The sequence below is a fragment of the Xenopus tropicalis genome, chromosome 6 (assembly GCF_000004195.4).
Source record: "Xenopus tropicalis strain Nigerian chromosome 6, UCB_Xtro_10.0, whole genome shotgun sequence".
NCBI classification, from domain to species: Eukaryota; Metazoa; Chordata; class Amphibia; order Anura; family Pipidae; genus Xenopus; species Xenopus tropicalis.
The window spans coordinates 112,051,043-112,071,517 of NC_030682.2; the positions used below are offsets into that span (position 1 = coordinate 112,051,043).

Sequence of the window (20,475 nt, forward strand, 5' to 3'; positions counted from 1 at the left end):
TTACGAATTGTTTGGTGAATTTTAGGGGGACATTTTTCTCAAAGCTCATTCTGGCCCAAATGAATTCCCTCTGGTATTCAGTCCACTAATCTTTAAATGAATACAACACAATTCTATTTCTGGAGTTAGCTGTATACAGTAACAAGAAATAAAACAGCGCTATGGATAAAGTGGTACAAAATAGTACAATGGGGCACTGAGAGGTAAATTGCAGTATTTATAGTTATTAATGCATGAAATTTGCCATGCTCAGAGCTGAATAATTTACATAAACTCACATAAGCTCAGTGTGACTAAAATAATGCAAAAACATTTACTCACAATATAGTTATCTATGGATAGTTCTAAATGTTGTAACTTAAATAAATGATTCTAAGTACGCTACTTCTTAGTCAGACACTCAATGTGCATAATATAACATACCTATATTTATACTGTACACACATAATTTATTAAACCAGTCCTGGATTTCCTTTCACAACATAGGCAATAGGGTGGGTTACATCAGCCTTAGCTACACGTCAGGCAGGAATTCTTTTTCTTCATGTCTTGCAAATTGACTACATTGTGATTAACTAATAACGATCCTCTCTGAAAAACAGGCAGACAATATTTCAATGTAATGTGTATCATTTTACAATATTTAATTAAAAACAGGAGTTAATATTCATAAAATTCATTAAATGGTTATGTTTATCCACACTGTTGCCATTTTGTAAGCTCTGCTACTTATCTACCCTTCTCTGCATTTTATTGTATATATATTATATGAGAGAGAGAGAGAGAGAGAGAGAGTGAGTGAGAGAGAGCGAGAGAGAGAGAGCGCAAAGGTCTCCACTCTTCTGCTTCGCAAGGCAGGATTTTCTTAAGCGCCCCTTAGCCTTCCTTCCTTTCCATTCCTTTACATCAATTCCTGCGCCTTCCTCAAACCCCCCACAATCTGGTACGTGTCTACCTCACTCCTTTCTTTTCCATCATGCTTCATATGGCATATGTTTATACATCAACCTAAGAGCGACCTTGAGCACTGTAATGGTTAAGCTGAGCTAAAGTGGCCACTATTAAAGTCACTGTTGCTTCCTCAAAGCAGGGTGCCCCAAAATAAAGTGCAACTTGTTTGATTCTCTTTTTTTCTCTAAACATTGACCTAAGCATTATGGGATGCATCTGCTAACCTAGCTCTGAAACCAAACCAAGTCTTAGAATCCCTGTACGTTCCCTGTTAATCTACTTACAGAGCCTAGTTCAGAAAGAACATCTATACATTTATTAGCAAATCCCTTATGGTACCCTGTAAATGCTTAGGAGTTAGTGCCAATAATAACTACTAATAGCCACAAGAAAAACAAGATAAGATGATAACATAGAACTCTTATTACTTCATGGCCAGTCAGATGATGTCATACCTACCTTTGCGTATATAGCTTCTGCCAGTGTTATAAATGCCTTTTCAATATTTATATTTTCTTTTGCACTTGTCTCAAAAAACGGTATGCCAAATTCCCATGCCAGCTATAGGACGGATAAACATGTTAATTTCTTCTTTTTACCTCATCAAGCCATTATACAAACACTACCGTATTACTATTCTCTACAATGACAATAAATGTAACATATTACAATGTTTTTATTAGTAGGAGTATGTAAGTAAGGTTGTATCCAATTATATTACTTTTTTTTCATCTTTCCTGCATGTTTAATTTCTGCAGTGCAAGTTAAAAGGCTACAATACACTTGCATATTGAAGCTGAATTTGCACAGTGCACGGAAAGAGCTGCGTCATCACAGAATAAAGGCATTGCAGAGGTCATGACAAAATTTGGAGTTGGGCCTGCTTTGAAATTTTATGGTGGCATTTAGCTCACCGTGTCCTCATCGAGGTTATACCATGCCCCCTGGACTGCTAGGCCACTTCCCTTTCTGGTTTCTTGAAACATAAGTGTAGGTAAGAAATGGGTATCACAGACATGCAGACAAAGGGGGCACTATTAATACTGCTAAATGAGAATTACCTTTTAAGCAACATTAGTTCCTAGTGTTCTGGCTGCATGCTCAGCTGCCCCCCAGATAGTGTGCCCAGCTAACTCAAATACTCCTTTTGTTTCTAGATAATCAATACCTACCTTCTCCCCTTGCTCCTTGGCAACTTCGCGTTCATCTTCTCTGTCACACTTATTTCCCAAGAGAACTACTTCTACCTCCTCGCCAGCTTTCTGTGTTACAAAAACAAATCGCCAAAAGTAAACAAGTAACTAAACCAATGGGGTTCTAAATCATTAAAGCAAACACTTCTAGAGAAGGGAGATGAAGAGCACTTACATTCCTTAGATTAAATCAAAGAATTCTAAAAAATTTGTGCAGTTCCATACAATTCGTAAAATGCATTAACTATTCACGGGTGAGATAGAGCCTACACTCAAGTGGTACTTAAAAAATGCTAAGGGAGAGAAGAATCAAAATTATGGCTTAGTTGTCACCATTCTCTTATATGAAAAATCAGGCAGAAACAATATAACAGTACTGCCAGGTTTTTATTCTCTAGACCGGTGATCCCCAACCAGTGGCTTGTGAGTAACATGTTGCTCTCCAACCCCTTGGATGTTGCTCCCAGTGGCCTCAAAGCAGGTGCTTATTTTTGAATTCCTGGCTTGGGGGCAAGTTTTGGTTGGATAAAAACCCAGTATAATGCCAGAGCCTTCTGTAGGCTGCCAGTCCACATAGTGGCTATTAAATAGCTAATTATTGCTCTTATTGGCACCACCAGGAAACTTTTTCATGTTTGTGTTGCTCTCCAATACTTTTCCCATTTTAATGTGGCTCATGGGTATAAAAGGTTGGGGATCCCTGCTCTAGACTATCCCTGTCTACCGTCTCCAATGCCGCCCCCCCTCTGCCTCAGCTTACCTTTACTGTGCCGGGGGCTGCATCGCTAGTTTAGAGAGCACAATTGCACTTTTGGAGCCAAATTTCCATTTTAAAAAATGGAAATTCACCTCTTAAAGTTACCATGAGCAGCTTTTTGCTGGCCCTGATAACTTTGGGGGCCCTGCCGCAGCAGTGCCCCTTTCTACTATACACATAGAAACAGATGCAGACAAAACAAAATGTCACTAAAACATACCAGTGTGTGATGGAAATGGTACAGATAACAGTTTATCTTTTAAATACAGATATGGAAACTGTTATTTAGAATGCTTGGGACTTGAATAATGAATAATGTGTTTTTCCATAATTTAGATTACCACATGTTATGTCTACTGAAAAATCATTTAAACATTAAATAAACCCAATAGGATTGTTTTGCCTCTAATGAGGATTATTTATATCTTAACTGGGATCAAGTACAAGGTACTGAGAAAAGGGAAATCGTTTTATAAAATGTTATAAAATTGGATTGATTTGATTAAAATGGAGTCTATGGATAGTGGGATCCCATACCTGTACAAATAAAACATATTCATAAACCAACTTTAATTTTCTGACATCTATTCTACCTACACAACTGAGGAGCCAGATAATAATCAATGCTTCTTTTTAAAAGACCCAATTCTAGTACAGGTATGGGATCCCTTATCCGGAAACCCGATATCCAGAAAGCTCCGAATTACGGAAAGCATGTCTCCCATAGACTCCAATATAAGCAAATAATTCATATTTTAAAAATTGATTTCCTTTTTCTCTGTAATAATAAAACAGTGCCTTGTACTTGATCCCAATTAAGATATAATTAATCCTTACTGGATGCAAAATAATCTTATGGAGTTTAATTAATGTTTTATTGATTTTTTAATAGACTTAAGGTATGGAGATCCAAATTACGGAAAGACCCCTTATCCGGAATACCCCTGGTCCCAAGCATTCTGGATAATGGGTCCTATACCTGTAATAGAACTACTGATGCATGGGTTACTCTTACTCTTGGGAGGTCTTGCATGGTGCAGAGGGACTGGCAAATTGCTAATGTGGTGCAGTTATTCAAAAAAGGATCCCATTCTCAGTCTGAAAACTATATGCCTGTTAGTCTGACATCATTGGTAGGAAAGCTTTTAAAGGGGTAATAAGGGATAGGATACTTGAATACATTGCAAATCACAATACTATAAGTTTGTGCCAGCATGGTTTTATGCGTAACAGATCTTGCCAGACTAATTTAATTGCATTTTATAAGGAGGTGATCAGGAACCTCGATGCTGGAATGGCAGTGGATGTCATCTACTTGGACTTTTCTAAAGCTTTTTGTTCAGTACTGCACAGAAAGTTAATGATAAAAGTGAGAAATATTGGCTCAGAACATAATATTTGTAATTGAATAGAGAACTAGCTAAAGGATAGATTGCAGAGAGTGGTAGTAAATGGAACATTTTATAATTGGGCCACTGTTGTAAGTGGAGTACCGCAGGGGTCAGTCCTTGGTCCTGTGCTTTTTAACTTGTTTATTAATGACCTAGAGGTGGGCATATTTTTCTATTTTTGTCTAATTCTAATTTTTGTCCAGGCAGTGCCTACTAAAGCAAATAAAGTGTTGACTTGCATAACAAAGGGCATTGACTCAAGGAATCAAAACATAATTTCTCCTCTTTATAGGTCCCTGGTAAGGCCTCTCCTTGAGTATGCAGTGCAGTTTTGGGCTCCAGTCTATTATTAGGATATTAATGAGCTGGAGATGGAAAATTTAAACTAAAAGGTTAGACTGTCAAGGGGACATGATTACAAGTACATTAGAGGGCATTATAGGCAGATAAGGGATGTTCTTTTTACCCATAAAAACGGCCAGCGCCCCAGAAGCCACCTCTTTAGAAAAGAGGAATGGAACAGCAGCGTAGGTGGTTTTTCACGGTGAGGGCAGTGAGGTTGGGGAATGCCCTTCCTAGTGATGTTGTGATGGCAGATTCTGTTAATGCCTTTACAAGGGGCCTGGGTGAGTTCTTGAACAAACATAGTATCCAAGGCTATTGTGATACTAATATCTACAGTTAGTATTGATAGTTATAGGTATATATATATAGTTTATGTATGTGAGTGTATAGATAGGTCAGTATGGGTTTATGTATGTGAGTGTATAGATAGATCAGTATGGGTTTATGTATGTGAGTGTATAGATAGGTCAGTATGGGTCTGTATGTGAGTGTATAGATAGGTCAGTATGGGTTTGTATGAGTGTATAGATAGGTCAGTATGGGTTTGTATGAGTGTATAGATAGGTCAGTATGGGTTTGTATGAGTGTATAGATAGGTCAGTATGGGTTTATGTATGCGAGTGGATAGATAGGTCAGTATGGGTTCATGTATGTGAGTGTATAGATAGGTCAGTATGGGTTCATGTATGCGAGTGTATAGATAGGTCATTATAGGTTTGTGGGTGCTGGGTTCACAAGAATGGGTTGAACTTGATGGACTCTGGTCTTTTTTAAACCCAACTTAACTATTAAAAAACAGATTTTCTCTCATACGTGTCTGTATTAGCAATTGGTTGCTAATTGGTGGTCATCGATAATTGTAATGCATTTATGCATTGGAAAAATATATATGTGACTAGTCAAAATGCAAGCATTTCTCAGGAATTTTAGGAATGCTAATAAAACACATACAATAATTTTTCAGTGACACACTTTTATACATTTTAAAAGTCCCCCTCCATGTAACCATATTTTTTAGGTATGGCATCAGGTAGCCCTGCAGACAAAGAGCTGCACATCATACACCTTGTGGAAAGTTATTTATCCAAAACTGTAAAAAACATGTAAATAATGGCTATAATGTGCCAAGCAAGACTTGGCCTCATAGAGCATAGAAGGGGTAAAGTGCATTCTTCAGAAACTTGTGAATGAAAATAAATTATTCTATAGGAATATTCCACCTGACCGAATGCCTAATGAGTCCTGTCTCCCTGCTCAGGCTGCCCCCGGATATGTCACCAGAACCAGACACGATTCTACTCTACTCTGACTCATAAAGTCACAAAATATCATGTTGATTATTGACAAAGCAATGTTGGAGAAATGTGCTGTGTTCTGTGCCAGGCACAGAACTGTACCCATACTATTGAGAGGATTTAATAATTATCGCACAGAATTACACAATAATAATATGCATAACAATATTAATAAATATAAGCAACAGACTACATAAGAGCAAAGTACAAAAATAATACAAGACAATTCTACTAATGTATAAAAATGTATGGAAAAAAGGAAAAGAGATGATGTGGTTCTGCTAGCAAATGCATTAGACAGCTTATAGCCTATAGAAAGGGCTGGGTGCCTTTTTAGCAAAGAAGAAAATCGAAGTTTACTGAACTTAAATTTTAGAACAAAGATTGCCCCCTCTTGGAGTCAGGAAGGATTTTACCCCCTCTGAGTCAATTTGGAGAAGTTTTAGATGGGGTTCTTCACTTTCCTCTGGATCAGCTAAGTTAGACAGGTTTCACTTTTTCCAACCTCAGTTACTATGAACCTATAGGAACCTTTCTTACCATTTTAATGTCTCTCATCCACACAGCGGTATTTTCAAATGAAGCAGGATTTGTAATATCATAGACAAGAACGAAGCCTTGAGCTCCACGGAAATAACTAACACTGAGTGTGTGGAATCTCTCTTGGCCAGCAGTGTCCCTATAACACAGAGAGGAACACAATTCAAGCATGTAAGGTAAGACTGCTACTATCTTACTATTATCTCCTGTTTCTAATTTACATGTCTACTTTATGCACAAGAAATTAGTTCTGTACAGTTTTCTCATAATTTATACCCATTTTCAAAAAAACGTATATTTTAAATCTAATTGCTCTTTTTCCGGTGCTAAGTTTTTTGTTTTTTTTAAGAACAATGCAACAGTTAAAGGTGTACTTCACCTTGAAACATTTATTGTTTCCTAGAATTTCCTATTTTTCAATTGGCTGACAACCTGTAATCATGTGTTCTAAAATATACACTTACAATTAAGTGGTGGGCGATATCGGGGACCATTTAGGTAAAAAAAATAATAATCCGATCGTTTGGCCCTGGGGCCAGACGATCGGATTATGTGGGCGGCAATGGGGCAGTCGGATCGGGGACCGCATCAACGAGCCGATGCGGTCCCCGATCCGACCAGATTTTCTAACCTGGCCGATCGAGATCTGGCCAATTTCAGGCCAGATATCGGTCGGCCAGGCCGCTCTGCTCTCCCCATACACGGGCCGATTAGCTGCCGAATCGGTCCAAGGGACCGATATCGGCAGCTATAGTCGGCCCGTGTATGGCCACCTTTAGAGTACAGTATACACACAGTATTTAAATAACACAAATTCTATAGCTAGGGGTAAAACTCAGTGGTCCATTGGCTATGTACGAGGGAAAAAACATGGCCATGGCCAGTGTCACTTGTGGACAAAACATGGAATGTACAATAAATTAAAATCCTTCAAATGTGCTCCGTTGGGCAATGGAAAAGTCAAATAGATCTTAACTAGTGCAGATAAAAGTGCAAAGATGCCACAGCATCAAACATCATGCAGATCATTTCTATGATATAATAAAGCTCGGCTCCTTGTTCTTACCAGATTAATGGGGTTGCAAATGCAATGGTAAGATTGTAATAAGCCAGTCTGCCACCTGACTCATTACTAAATTAAAGCTATATGGAATTTCTAGCTTGCTCATTGACTTAATACTAATGCACCACTGATTTCCCAAATTGCTTTTCTTGTTATTTAAAGCCCTGGGTCTGTAAAATGAAAAGGTGCCATGCACTGTGTAAGGGAAGGGATAAGGAAATCCCCTAAGTATTTAAATGCAAAAACTAACAAATGTTTCACTCACTTTTGATTCTAGTTACATGGCACGAAATGCAGGATTTTACATTACAAAAAAACTCTCCTGATACCCACATCAAAAGGTTTCCGTGCAGACTAACAACGCCCACCTTTAATAGCACTCGTTCCATCTTGTACCTTTTTGCAGTTTGATTTTTATTACAATTCCAGGTACCATTCCAGACTGACATTGTTTTTCCAAGGATTAAAAAGTGCACAAATGATATAATACATGGCCAAAAGTACGCAAATGTTTAGCCAGAAGTATCAGGACACTTATGGGCTTATTTATCCAATTTCAAATTTGTGAATTCAAGTTTGTTTTTCTAAATCGACTAAACTGCTTGCTTATTTATTAATAAGAAAAACTCGTTCAAATAAAAAAACCTCAAATACCTTGAATTTTTGAGTTTACAAACTCGAGAAATATTAAAAACTTTTATATAAACTCACAAACTTTTAAATGGTGAAGTTTTACATTCGAGTTTTCTGTACATAATAAATATCAGACATTCAAGTTTTTGAACCACAATTTTAATTCGAGTTTTTTTAGCACAAATGAAAGACAATCATGAAAGAAAATCCTGGCTAGTCACCACTACTGCAGTGGCCTGTTTAATTGCCATATTTGATAGAACTTGTGGACTACACCGAATCTGTAGGCTCCTTCTAAGCACACTAATACACCACTATGCATGCCTGTGCTTGCACAGTGAAGATAGGGAAGATAGGGCATGGTCAAAAAAAAAATGTGGAAATGGTAGAACTGTGGGTATTATTTAGCACTACAGCCACAGCATGCTCAGTTTTCTTCAAATCTGACAATGATCCTCTGCCAGGGTTACTGAGTAGCCTAAGCAGGGCTAAAAACACTGTTAATCACTATAAACAATGTAATCAGAAATCTTTTCTTGATGGCTTTCCATTTAAGGCTCTGGCACACGGGGAGATTAGTCGCCCGCGACAAATCTCCCTTGTCACGGGCGACTAATCTCCCCAAACTATCATCCCACCGGCGAAAATGTAAGTCGCAGGTGGGTTGGCACACGCTGCGCAGGCGATTTCGGCAAATCGCCGAAGTTGCCTTCGCAAGGCATTTTCGGCAATCTGCCTAAATCGCCTGCGCAGCGAGTGCCATCCCACCAGCGACTTATTTTTGCCAGTGGGATGGTAGTTTGGGGAGATTAGTCGCCCGTGACAAGGGAGATTTGTCGCGGGCGACTAATCTCCCCGTGTGACAGAGCCCTTATGGTAAGAAACATTTACTTTATTTGGTTAAAGTGATTGTTTGAATGGTCACACATAGGGGTTTCTAGTTTTTTTTTTTAGGTTATTATACTGATAATTATAAACTGATATCTACTATACTAAATCATCCCTCAAAGAAAAAAGTAAAACTTAATTATAATGTCCCGGAAAATGCCTTAACAGACCAGCAGAGGGCCCAGCTATCACTAGATATAAGACATAGTTTCTCAACCATGCCCCTGCTCTTTGCATGCTAGGCCTTTGAGGATTTTGCCAGAAAAAAAAAAAAAATCGAGCTAATCCGAGCTACAGAAACTATCATTAAATTGGTGGTTAGCTAATGAAGTTTAGCTTTATACAAATAAAATACACACAAAGATACAATACCTCTCATTTTTATCACTAACACTGAGTATTTGACTGGACTGGGCTCAGCTAAACACTGCCTGTCTCACACCTTAAAATGAATAAAAGCAGCTAAAATGAAACATGCTCTTACCAGATCTGGAGCTTTAATGCTGTCTCAGCAACATGAATGGTTTTTGTCTTAAAATCAATACCTTAAAAGGAAAAAGAGGTTATTATAATCTTTATTTATAAAGTGCTGAAATACTCCACATCACTTTACAGAGATTGTCCATCATTCACTTCACTGTCCCAGAGGAGCTAACACTCTAAATCCTCATTACATTCTCAGACAATATGGTCAGTTTTATCAGGAATTTATCTGTCTGTATGTTTTTGAGGTGTGGAATGAAAGGGAGTATCAGGAGGAAACGTGAGTATCAGGAGAGAACATACACAGTGAGCACATGAACACTTGCTGTGCTTCAGGCACTAGGGGCAAGGACTACCAGGACTATAAGTATGGGGAGATAGTTGGGACAATATCAGTTACTCATATCTTCATAGTCATATAGCTGATGTTACAGTATGCTGTATATATACTATAATTTATAGCTTTCTCCCTTGTTGGGGTTTAATTGAGCACTATGGTATTTACCCATGCCCATCACACCTTGCAGCATTTCCACTTTTTGGAGAATGTGTTTAACACACCCTGTATTTACCCTCTGATTGGTCTTGCTGCTGACTAGAGTGTTATGCTATGGAAGTTTCTACCCAAAAATTATAGATTAAAAGGTACAATGAAATCCTTCTGGTGCTATGCATTAAGGGAGTGGTGATTTGGCAGGCAAATAGCTCTGAGCTCAAATCAGTTACACTCTAAACAGCCAAATACAGGGTGTAAATGGCAACACAGAAACAGCCTCTTCCTGATGGATAGAGCATCTACATCCTTTAAAGGAAAGTAGCGAGGTCCCCATAGCTCTAAACTCTAAATCGGTGGTAGTCAAAATTTTTTGGTTTTTTTGGTACAAGCCCTTCTTGAAGAAAATGACTGGCATAACAGCCATAGTTCCAAGAATACATAGGAAAGCAAATACATGTTCACCCATGTCTCACCCTGTCTAAGAGAGGAGCAGGGCACATCCAAATAATATAACAAAAATTAACTTTATTCTACATATCAAAAACCCAACGCATTTCAACCCCCATTCAAAAAAGGGGGGTCTTCATTAGGGTACATATAAAAAAAAACTAATTCTCACCCTGACTGACCTTCTACCTGGGCTTTCAGGGGTATCTAGAAGAGCAATCAGGCATCATCCTCAAATCTAATCTTTAGGTTAACCCCCCCCCCCAGGGAAGTCAGCTCAAAGTTTGGGAGCTGCTCTAAATAATAAGGAACGGTAGGGGGAAAACTAGGGATTAAAGCACTTGTACATACAGATGGAACCTTTTGGAGCTTTGTTGGTCTTTCCTTTACAGCTTTAGGCTAAAGCTCTTAACCCTAAAAGTATTTTGTTTACACAAAATTCAGTTTACTGTAGAGATACATTTTACTGGATAAAACAACATGGTCCTATCAATATTTCACTTTGGCAATATTTGGAAAGCAACGTTCAATGGACCAGCCCTCATGGCAAGGCTGTGTCAGTTGGCAGCACTGAGAATTGTTTGTTCAGTACCAACACTTCCCTGAAGTTTTACCCTTCAAGTGAAGCACGAGATCTGTCATTGAGAAAGGGAGGTTAAAATGTATCATCTGATAAATTTGTGTCACTAGGAACAAATTTATTAAGTAATCAGTGTTAACATCATGACAGTTCAAGACTGTTTGGTGTCCTTAGACTTTGTCCTAATACATCATCATTAGATGTAAAAAAAATCACTTACTGCTCCAATGTCTGAAATATAAAGATGAAGTGGCCGCACTTATAACAGATAGAAAAAGACGAGGATGGGGGCACTGCTTGCTACTTTCTATAAAAATGAGATGTCAGCACTATTGTGTCACACACATACACCTTGCACATCCTTTTTCAGTAATATATTGTATCAGTAAAGATCTTGTATAATTGGTTACTATAACACTAGCTGATAGAGTTCCTACTATTCTGTTTGGGTGGGGGCATAAATATTATTCATTCTCAGCTACTAAATGACCTTGAGCACAAACAAACACTAGAAAGACATGACTATAAAATATAACCTCAAGCACTAGAACAATGAATATAGCAGTGATATCTGAGGGCAATAGTGAGCTCTTGAATGCCATTTTTTTTTTACCGGGTCTAGATTTATTTACTCCAGCCTGTTCCTCGTATTGAATGGGATTGCCATTAGCCTTAGGCACAAGCAATGCAGCAACACAGGTGCAAAATTAGCATTTCCAAATGGCACAAAAATTACAGTTAAGACCTTATGGGTATCACATAAACGTGAAATTATATGGCACACAATTGCATTGTTGGTGGTGCAAAAAAAAAAAGTGCATGGGTGCAATGCATAGAAGGGTGACTGTAGTTATGATATGGTTAGCGGCAGGTGTAAAATACAGGATATTACATATAATAGGCATGATAATAGGCATGGAGGTGCAACCAAATGCTGCAGGGGAACTAGATGCCCAAGGGCTAGGGGGGAGCAAACACCAACAAGGCACCACTGCCACCCAAACTATCCAACCTCCCCTAGCAATAGTTGCTGGATTGTAGCAGCTGCCACCACCACCCACACATAAAACGCTGTATAACAGACCATTGCAAAGTAAACAAAAAAACCCAAGTTCATTATTTTATCAAAACATCCATACCTGTTATAAATGTATTTAAAAATCTAAGCTTTCAATCAAATATTTCCTGCCCTGTCTCTATGCCTCAGGCTTAAAGGTAGGGCAGGCAATTACTTTCACTTTCCATTCTGCACTTTTCAGATCTCACTGCACTCCTCAAATTCTCCACTCCTTCATCACAGTCTATAATTGTGTAGCCAGTGCATGGGCATGTGTATCAGGCCCCCTATTATGGCACATACACAAGATTTTGAGGTGATACAATAACAGTGCCCACAAAATGGTGCCTGTCTGCTTGCTGTGATTGTAAATTTTAAGACTGAAGGAAATAAAATGTGAAATATTTATATAGTGTAAGTAAAGTTTATTTTGCTCCACTAACATGATAAAAAAAGATTTAGAATAATTTCTTGGGGTGACAAGCCCCTTTAAGTGTCCTGTAAATGCCTGAGCAATTGCATATATTTTTACTGAAATTGCACTTTCAGTATGCATACTTAAAGAAGAAAAAAAGGCATTTGGCATTTTACTGCCAATAGATTAGCCACATTAGTGCCACCTAGAACACTATATTTATTCTGCAGAAAGCTTTACCATACACCTGAGTAATCATGCCTAGAAGCTCCCTCCGTTTGTTTAAGATAGCAGCTGCCATTTTAGCTTGGTCTCAAGTAGCTTCCATACAACACCTTTAGCTGCTGTTAGCTTAGAATACACAGAGTTGGGAAGCGGAGCAAAGGGGGAGAGAAAGAAATCTGACATTTTTTTGTAAACATGTTTACAAAAAAAGGAGACCTGTGTTTATTTTAATACAGAACTCAGTGCAGCGTTTCTGTGAGTGCTTATGGCTGTATTTACATAGACCTTTCTGATAAAGCTTACTTAGTTTTTACCTTTTCTTCTCCTTTAAAAGGAGAATGCAAGTCAAAATTTAAAAAGCATACTGCCCAATAGTCCTCCTATTGTTTAGTAAAAACGCCACACTTTTGGCTCACCTAATCAAATATTCAGCCTACAGGAAAGGGGAGAGAGATTTCAGTGATGTCACTGTAGGCTTCACACTGCTGTAGGCTGCCAGCACCATATCTCAGAGAAGCAAGCAGGGATCTGGGAATTTAGATATGCAGTAAGTACTTAAAAAGAATGCCTTTAGACTTACTTTTAATTTATATTAACCTTTCCTTGTCCTTTAAGGTGGCCATACACAGTCAGATTTAAGTCTTCTTCCAACAAACGTTCAGATGTCGATCATATGTTTAAATGCAACAATCTAAAACTAATATTCAGACTGAAAATGTAGGATAAAGCCTACGGATGCACTGAATCCACTATTTTGGGATTCGCAACAAACCCCAAATCCTTTGTGAAAGATTTGGCTCAATACCGAACCGAATCCTAATATGCATATGCAGATTAAGCCATAGAAGGGTTAAAAAGAAGCTTGTGTGAAGCGTGCGGCAAAAAGATAAAAAGTCACATGATTTTAAGGATTCAGTTCAGCCAGGTCCGAATCCAAATCCTGCTGAAAAAGGCCTAATCTTGGCCTAATACGGAACTAAAGCCTGCATTCGGTGCATCCCTAATAAAGCCAAATTGGAGAATGTTGTGCTGGAAATGCATTGTAGGGCCCCCTAGGATATTGTCAGATACACGATACATGCACAGATTTTATTGTTATCTGACTGAAATGCTCTAATCTGTCTGAATGACTTAACTACTGATTGCCATAGTATGAAAATTATCGGCAGGATAATTAAGAGCCCACACACGGTCCAAATATTGTACAAAACTGAGTTTCATACGATTATATTGGTGCGTGTATGGCCAGCTTTAGGGTGGGTTTTCACTCGCACCACAACTTTGAACTGTAAATTTTCAGTGAAAGTGTTCTATGCCCCTGCAAGCACTCACATTAACTTTTATATGCAAGCAATGTAGTGTATCAAAACTCCAGTTATAAACAAGTTACTGAAAGCATGCTATTGGTTTGGATCTTCCACTTGGAACATTACAAGAAATCCTACATACAAACCCTAGAAAAGAAGCATAAAAGATGAACTTGAGGTTGGTGACTAAGCCTTTCCCAAGCAGCAGATCAGTCCAAACAGATATCTTGTGTCTCCCTGCTTGGTCTTGTCTTCAGTTTAACAAGCCTAATTATATGGGGAGTGTTCACTACACAGTGACCTAATTTACCGAAAATTTTTGATGTGTGCATGCTGTCACTAATTAACATATATAACCAAAGGTCCATTGTTACCCTACTTCTTCCTTTTTATTTCTGGAAACCTCCTACTTTCTTTAATTTATTATCATCGATGGAATACACTCTCGACTGCCATGTTTAGTATGTAAACAGTAATTATGTCTTCATCAGATCTACCAATGCTGCTGCTTCTTTTTTAGTGCGCTATTAGTCCGAGAGCAAATAACCTTGGCACCAAGTGAAAAGTCAGAAAACCAGTACACAACATTTTGTAACAAACAAAAGTTTCAGGGCTGCAGCTATAGAGTATATTTTGTGCCTACAAACCTGCAGAGAGTAAATAAACTCTCTTTCACCAGTGATATTCACTTGAAAGGCCTCATTATCCTGTCCCTCAAAGCCAGAAACAACAATACTACACAAGAGGAACACATCAATAGGCCTATGAGCTCCTCACCCAACTGGATTATATAATCTCCCTAATAAATATCTGCAGGTCTGAACTGGGATGCAAAACAGGCCCTGGCCTTTACAGTACACAGAGGCCCAAACAGTCCCCACCAATAAATAGTGACTGTCTATGGCATCTTACAGCAGCCTTTCTGACATTTGCCAGAATCCACAGATTGACAGTCTGGCCTTGGATATCTGTACGATTTTGGATGTTAGTTGGGAAGGCCATCAAAAATGTGTCAATAAAATGTTGACCTGGTTTAGAGAAGCCAAGTTGACAATTTGCCCATGTATGGCCAAAACTGTAAATGAAATGCACCAAAAAATGGTTCATGTATTAACTTTATACTGATTTTTTTTTAATCCTATAAGAGAACTCTTCACACATACAAACTTCCACCCAGTGTTTCAACATGAGAAAAAAAATCAGAAAACTTATAGATCTAACAAACCCATATAAAGCACCTGTATTGCTAACATACTCATATAAAACACCTATAGTGCTTACGCACCCATATGAAGCACCCATAGCGCTAGCACACCCAATATGAAAGACCTATATTGCTAACATACCCATTTGAAGCACCTACAGATAACACACACATATGAAGGACCTATAGTGCTAACACACTTGCAATCCTGGACTGACAATGTATAGACTCTGGCAAATGTTAGTGGGGTTGCTGAAAGGTGCCATAGATGGTCGCTTGTTTAGGCTTCTGTGCACTTCATACGCCAAGGCCCATTTGGAATCTCAGTCTGGATCTGCATATTAATATATACCACCTACAGAACAAACCAAAGCATATGCCATAACACACAAATATTAAGTTATATTATATATATTTATAATTATAGAAATTGTATGAATTTCATACTAACGCTAACAAATAAGAATCCCCTATAGCACTAACTCACCATTATGACCAAGAACGCCATTCAATTTATTAAAAATAAAGGGTTGGCATTCCAGATACCTTGGGTAAAGGGGCTTAAGTTAAGTCCCACATGCACAGATTGATGGCTATGGATAGAGAGAGGTTGGAAACTAAGAGACGGGTGGATATTAAGGTTACTGGTGTCTGGAGGACAGTAAAGCCCAAAGAAATTTAGCACAGGGACATATGTAACCTTAGCTCTGTGAGTTTTATGATAGAAAACAGATGTATAGAGAAAGTAGTTAACAAGCCATGTAGGGTCGCCCAGTCACCCCTTTAATACGAGACACATTTTGAATCTACATAATGAATAACTAGCAATTTACTTAGATGCATGCTGCATGGCTGCATATAAATCAGTTCAGTCTGCAGAATGCATCTGAATTACTTGCTAAATAGCCATTCAGAATGTGGATTCAGTATTAAAGTAAGGTGGAACCCTAAAGCCATGCCATGTGAGAGGATACCTACAGAATCTCAGGCTACACTGGCCTTACAAGAACACTGAAAAATCAAGAGTTATATTTAGTAAAAAATAAAACTTAATGGTGCCAATTTGTTCAGCCCTTTGCTTAGGACTCCCCTTAATTCCACTCCACAAATAGGAAACCATTTTCTGTTTCACCCAATCAGGCAGCGATATCCCAATGATATATATGCTAGTAAATAAATGTTCATCTCCCAGTCTCACCCTAATTACCCTTCCAGCTGAGCCACCCCTGCCACTAGTGCATCTGGCCCCAAACTTTGGTTACTTTGCCTTGCTTGAGGGATTATGGGAGTTGTAGTTCCCAGCACGGTCACACGGCTGCACGGATAGCCGACAAACTCACCCACGGTGGAGATGTAAGAGGGGAGCGTATTCTCGGTAAATCGAGTAAGAATACAGGTTTTCCCAACGTCCGAGTCCCCAGTCATCACCAACTTCACCACCAGGCTGGGACGCTGCGGAGCAGATACGGCCATTGTGTGATCCCTGGTACTGGCCGCTCCCCGCCTCACGGACCGAGCCGCCCCATTCCCCCCTCCCCAGGCAGGTCCGTACAGGCAGCGCTAACCCGGGGCTTGGGCAGAGCTGAGAGGCAGCAGGCAGGGCTCTTCCGCATTGGCACATTGTGCAATCTTTCCATTGCCGGTAATGTTGCACAGGGAAGCGCTCTGCACTCACAGGTTCCGGTTCTGTTGAGCAGTTTAGCCGCTCGCCTTGTTCCCAGAGTTGCTGCTGCTGCACCTGGTGTGAATGCTGCGCATGTGCAATATTACTACCTGTTACCTGCAGGACAGACCTACATACACTACACTGGCCAGGCTGCCTGCACTTGAGATTCTGCCCATAGCACAGAAGCAGCATTTCTACTGAGCAGGTGACTTCTTTCAGCCATAGTAGGTTTGCTGCCAATATCAATCATTATTTTGGGTGAAATATGTCAACCCTGGGCCTTAGGGCTAAGCTACATGGGAGACAGTAATGTAACTTTAGAGAAAGCAGACAGTGGGGCCCGAAATGCTGAGATGGGCTACATGGTGGGGTTGTTTCCTCTACAGTTGCAGAAATACCCCCCCAGCCTCTCTCCTACCTAAACAGCGAGCAGGAGGTGTGAGCTGGCGGGGGACATGGGTGGGCCTAGTGTGGGGTAGTTGTGTTACTGATGGGAGATTTTGATTGGGTTTTGTGGGTTACATTTTTATGTGCCATGAAATGTAGTGCATACTTTCTCCTGTCTGCAACACTGGTGTAACAATGGAGGAAGCAGAGCCTGCGCTTGCGGGAGGACCTCAAGACTGCGTGGTCTGCTTCCTCCATTGCTGCATATAAATCTCTGCTCCATGCTTGCTCTCAGGTCGGAGAGCAGCCAGGGAGGACAAGTCAGGGTGGGGGGCCGGGTGAGTCCACTCTGTGCTGGGCCCCTCCAAAGATTTTTTTTGCAGGGGGACCCGGCACAGAGTAGTTATGCCATTGGTCTGTAACATCAATTTATACAGTGTTTCCATCAAATGATGGTGTCAGTGTTGCTCCAGGGTAAAGGGCTCAGTACTGACTCCCAACAAGCTTCATCAAAATTTTCTGGCACATCCATCCCAGCATTTCATGCCACAGTTGCCCCAGACTTCCAGCATCCCATGACACTGTGGTCACAACATCTATAAACTATTGGTCCCTGTTTTTCACTGCCCAGTGACACCAGCAATATATGATACAGTGGTCCCAGCATTTCATGACACATTGGCCCCAGCATCTAATGACAGCTACCCCAACATTTCTTGGCACAAAGGGGAGGGCCCCTTGCTTAGCTAGTAGTTGTCTAGAAAACTAACTTGCTATTTATCAGTCACAGCATGAGCCTTTTCGTAATTATAATCCAGACAATCCAGTCATAGAACCACTTATGGGCCTCTTCTCCAATGCACAATCCCAATGTCCCACAGCCATTACCTTAACCAGCTTAGTTGCTTTTCTTTGGACCAGGGGTCCTCAAACTACCCCCAAGGTTATTTACCCAGCCCTGCGTCTTCACCCCTGGCTACTACCTGTCTGCTTCAGTGTGGTCCTCAGCCCCAGCACATCACGTCACAAAGTCACACCGGCCAGCACTAATCATTAGCGTTGGGAGGTGTGACGTAGTTTGAGGACTAACAATAATCCGGCCCCCCAAAAGTCTGAGTGAACTGGTCCCCTTATTAAAAAGTTTGAGGACCCCTGCTTTGGACCCTCTCTAATTTGATAATATCCCATTTAAGTAAGACCAAAATTACACTGCACATTAAACACAAGGCCTTACCAGTTCTTTATAAAGGAGAAGAATCACTCTTTTTAATAAACCTTACAATTTAATAGTTGCTGTAATAGGCCAATTTCCATCAAGGATTTGCCTTTATCCTTTTAAGTATAAGTGTCTCGCATATTTTTAATCCCAGCATAACCTATAACCTTACATTTATCAACACTGAGTCTCATCTGCCACTCAGCCGCCCAGATTGCCGATTCAGTTCCCACTGCAAGAATGCCACATCGTCTGCAAACCCCAATACATTATATACAATGCAAGCAGTGTAATTAATAAACTAAATACAAGTGAACCCAATACGGAATCCTGTGGGACCCCTCTAAGAGCCTTACTCCCAATAGAGCAGGCACAGTTTTCTATCAATGTAATGATATGTTAGATCTATTAGTGGGTTCTTGCTTAGGTCTCTGTTTGCTTAAAAAAGTGACTGCTCTCTATTTAGAAGCTCAATATGTTATTAAATAATTTAGAATCAAATTACATAGCAGCATAGAACCCAATGCATTCAGCATCAGAATGGATTAATATTTAGCCCACAAATTATTCCTATTGTAGGGCTGCTGAGCCTCTGGATTTGCCCAGTAAGTGGAGTATATAAACCATTTATAGCCATATTCTATTTTAGAATTTAGTTCTCCTTTAAACAGAAAACTTCCTCTTCCATGGTCCTTCAGTATCTATATGTATACATTTAGACCACCCAATCATGCACATTGGGGCTGTGCCAGCCAATAGGGTTACTAAGCATGCTATTGCAGGCACCCAGGGTAACTTATCTGTGTTTGTTTTTATGAAATACATAAAAAAACCATTTGCTATCTATTTCCTGTTTAATATTTTGTCCTCACTCTTGTGTCTGTCTCTGGATATCGTGATACTAAACAAGCTGTATTGAGATAGTTCTTAATACAGATTTTTCATTATCAAGATATCCAGTGACAGACACAAGAGGGCCTTGTTTAGAGAATGCTGCAGTAAATAAATAGATATACTTCTGCTATCCTTCAAAAGAATCTTCTGTGATTTGATAATGTTTTTCAGCTCATACATGGCTTTCTTTGTAAACATTTTCCACAGTATTTGCATGTTAAACACACAGACCAATATGTAAAGTCTCACATGGAAGTTTTATAAAATGGCAGCCTTGTAGATATGTAAATTACTCTGGAGTTCCTATTAAAAGGGTTTTTACTTTGCGTTACAGTAACCAGGGATTTACAGAAACCCTTGTCACTCAAAAATGCAATAATTTACAAAAAGAATACATGGTGCAAAATGCAATTTTTGGGTGCAAATCAATATGTTTTTTTTTCACATTTTTGGCATAGTGTAAATAATGGCATTAGTGGTGCAGCCCTGCTAGTGGAACTCTGGAGTTAGTGCCATGGCTGGCAGTAATTCCAGGCTTCCCTTCCATCAATAAATGCACTTTTCATCAGAGTAGTTTGGGCAGGCGTCTTGGTGCTTCCCTTCTGTAAAGACCTAAATTTTGACATTGAACCCGGGTCTTTGGCATCTTTTTTCAATTTTTACATGAAGCGTGGCCTGATGATGTCACAGTGCCAACTCCGCGTCCCACATGTCAGCCATGGGTGCTGCAATTTCGTAAGGGTGTCAAAGAAGATAGGATCATCATCAGGTGCTCAATACAAGGCCCAAGTACCTTTCAAAATTGGTGCCAATGCACTCTCAATTTTGCATGTATTTTTGCACTTTAGAGCCTGAGTGTTTTTAAAATCTCACCTTTGATTGCACCATGCTAGTCCAAGTAATTGTCATTTTAATTAGTGACTCAGTAATGTGTATTTATATTAATTGATTGCTCATAGCCTGCTCCCCTGTCATGATATTGACAGCACCTTATAATAGATGGTAACTTAAACTGGGGTAGGAGTGATTTTATGGTACCCAG

General features: G+C 39.5%; 1 protein-coding gene across 1 annotated transcript; it reads right to left on the reverse strand.

Annotated features, from left to right (window-relative positions):
- Positions 1-200: 200 nt before the first annotated feature.
- LOC100135070 (uncharacterized loc100135070) lies at positions 201-16,945 on the reverse strand. Its single transcript, NM_001113809.1, has 6 exons — positions 16,611-16,945; positions 9,541-9,601; positions 6,473-6,611; positions 2,124-2,213; positions 1,411-1,512; positions 201-591 (listed from the first exon to the last, which is right to left on the reverse strand). The coding sequence occupies exons 1-6, from the start codon at positions 16,741-16,743 to the stop codon at positions 511-513; spliced, it is 606 nt and encodes a 201-aa protein (NP_001107281.1). The 5' UTR covers positions 16,744-16,945; the 3' UTR covers positions 201-510.
- Positions 16,946-20,475: the final 3,530 nt, after the last annotated feature.

Coding starts and splice junctions, on each gene's coding strand:
- LOC100135070 (NM_001113809.1), bottom strand. CDS start 16,743: ATGGCCGTATCTGCTCCGCAGCGTCCCAGCCTGGTGGTGAAGTTGGTG. Junction 9,602..16,610: donor CTCTTACATCTCCACCGTGG/GTGAGTTTGTCG, acceptor TTTCCTTTTAAG/GTATTGATTTTAAGACAAAA. Junction 592..1,410: donor CAGAAGCTATATACGCAAAG/GTAGGTATGACA, acceptor CCTGTTTTTCAG/AGAGGATCGTTATTAGTTAA.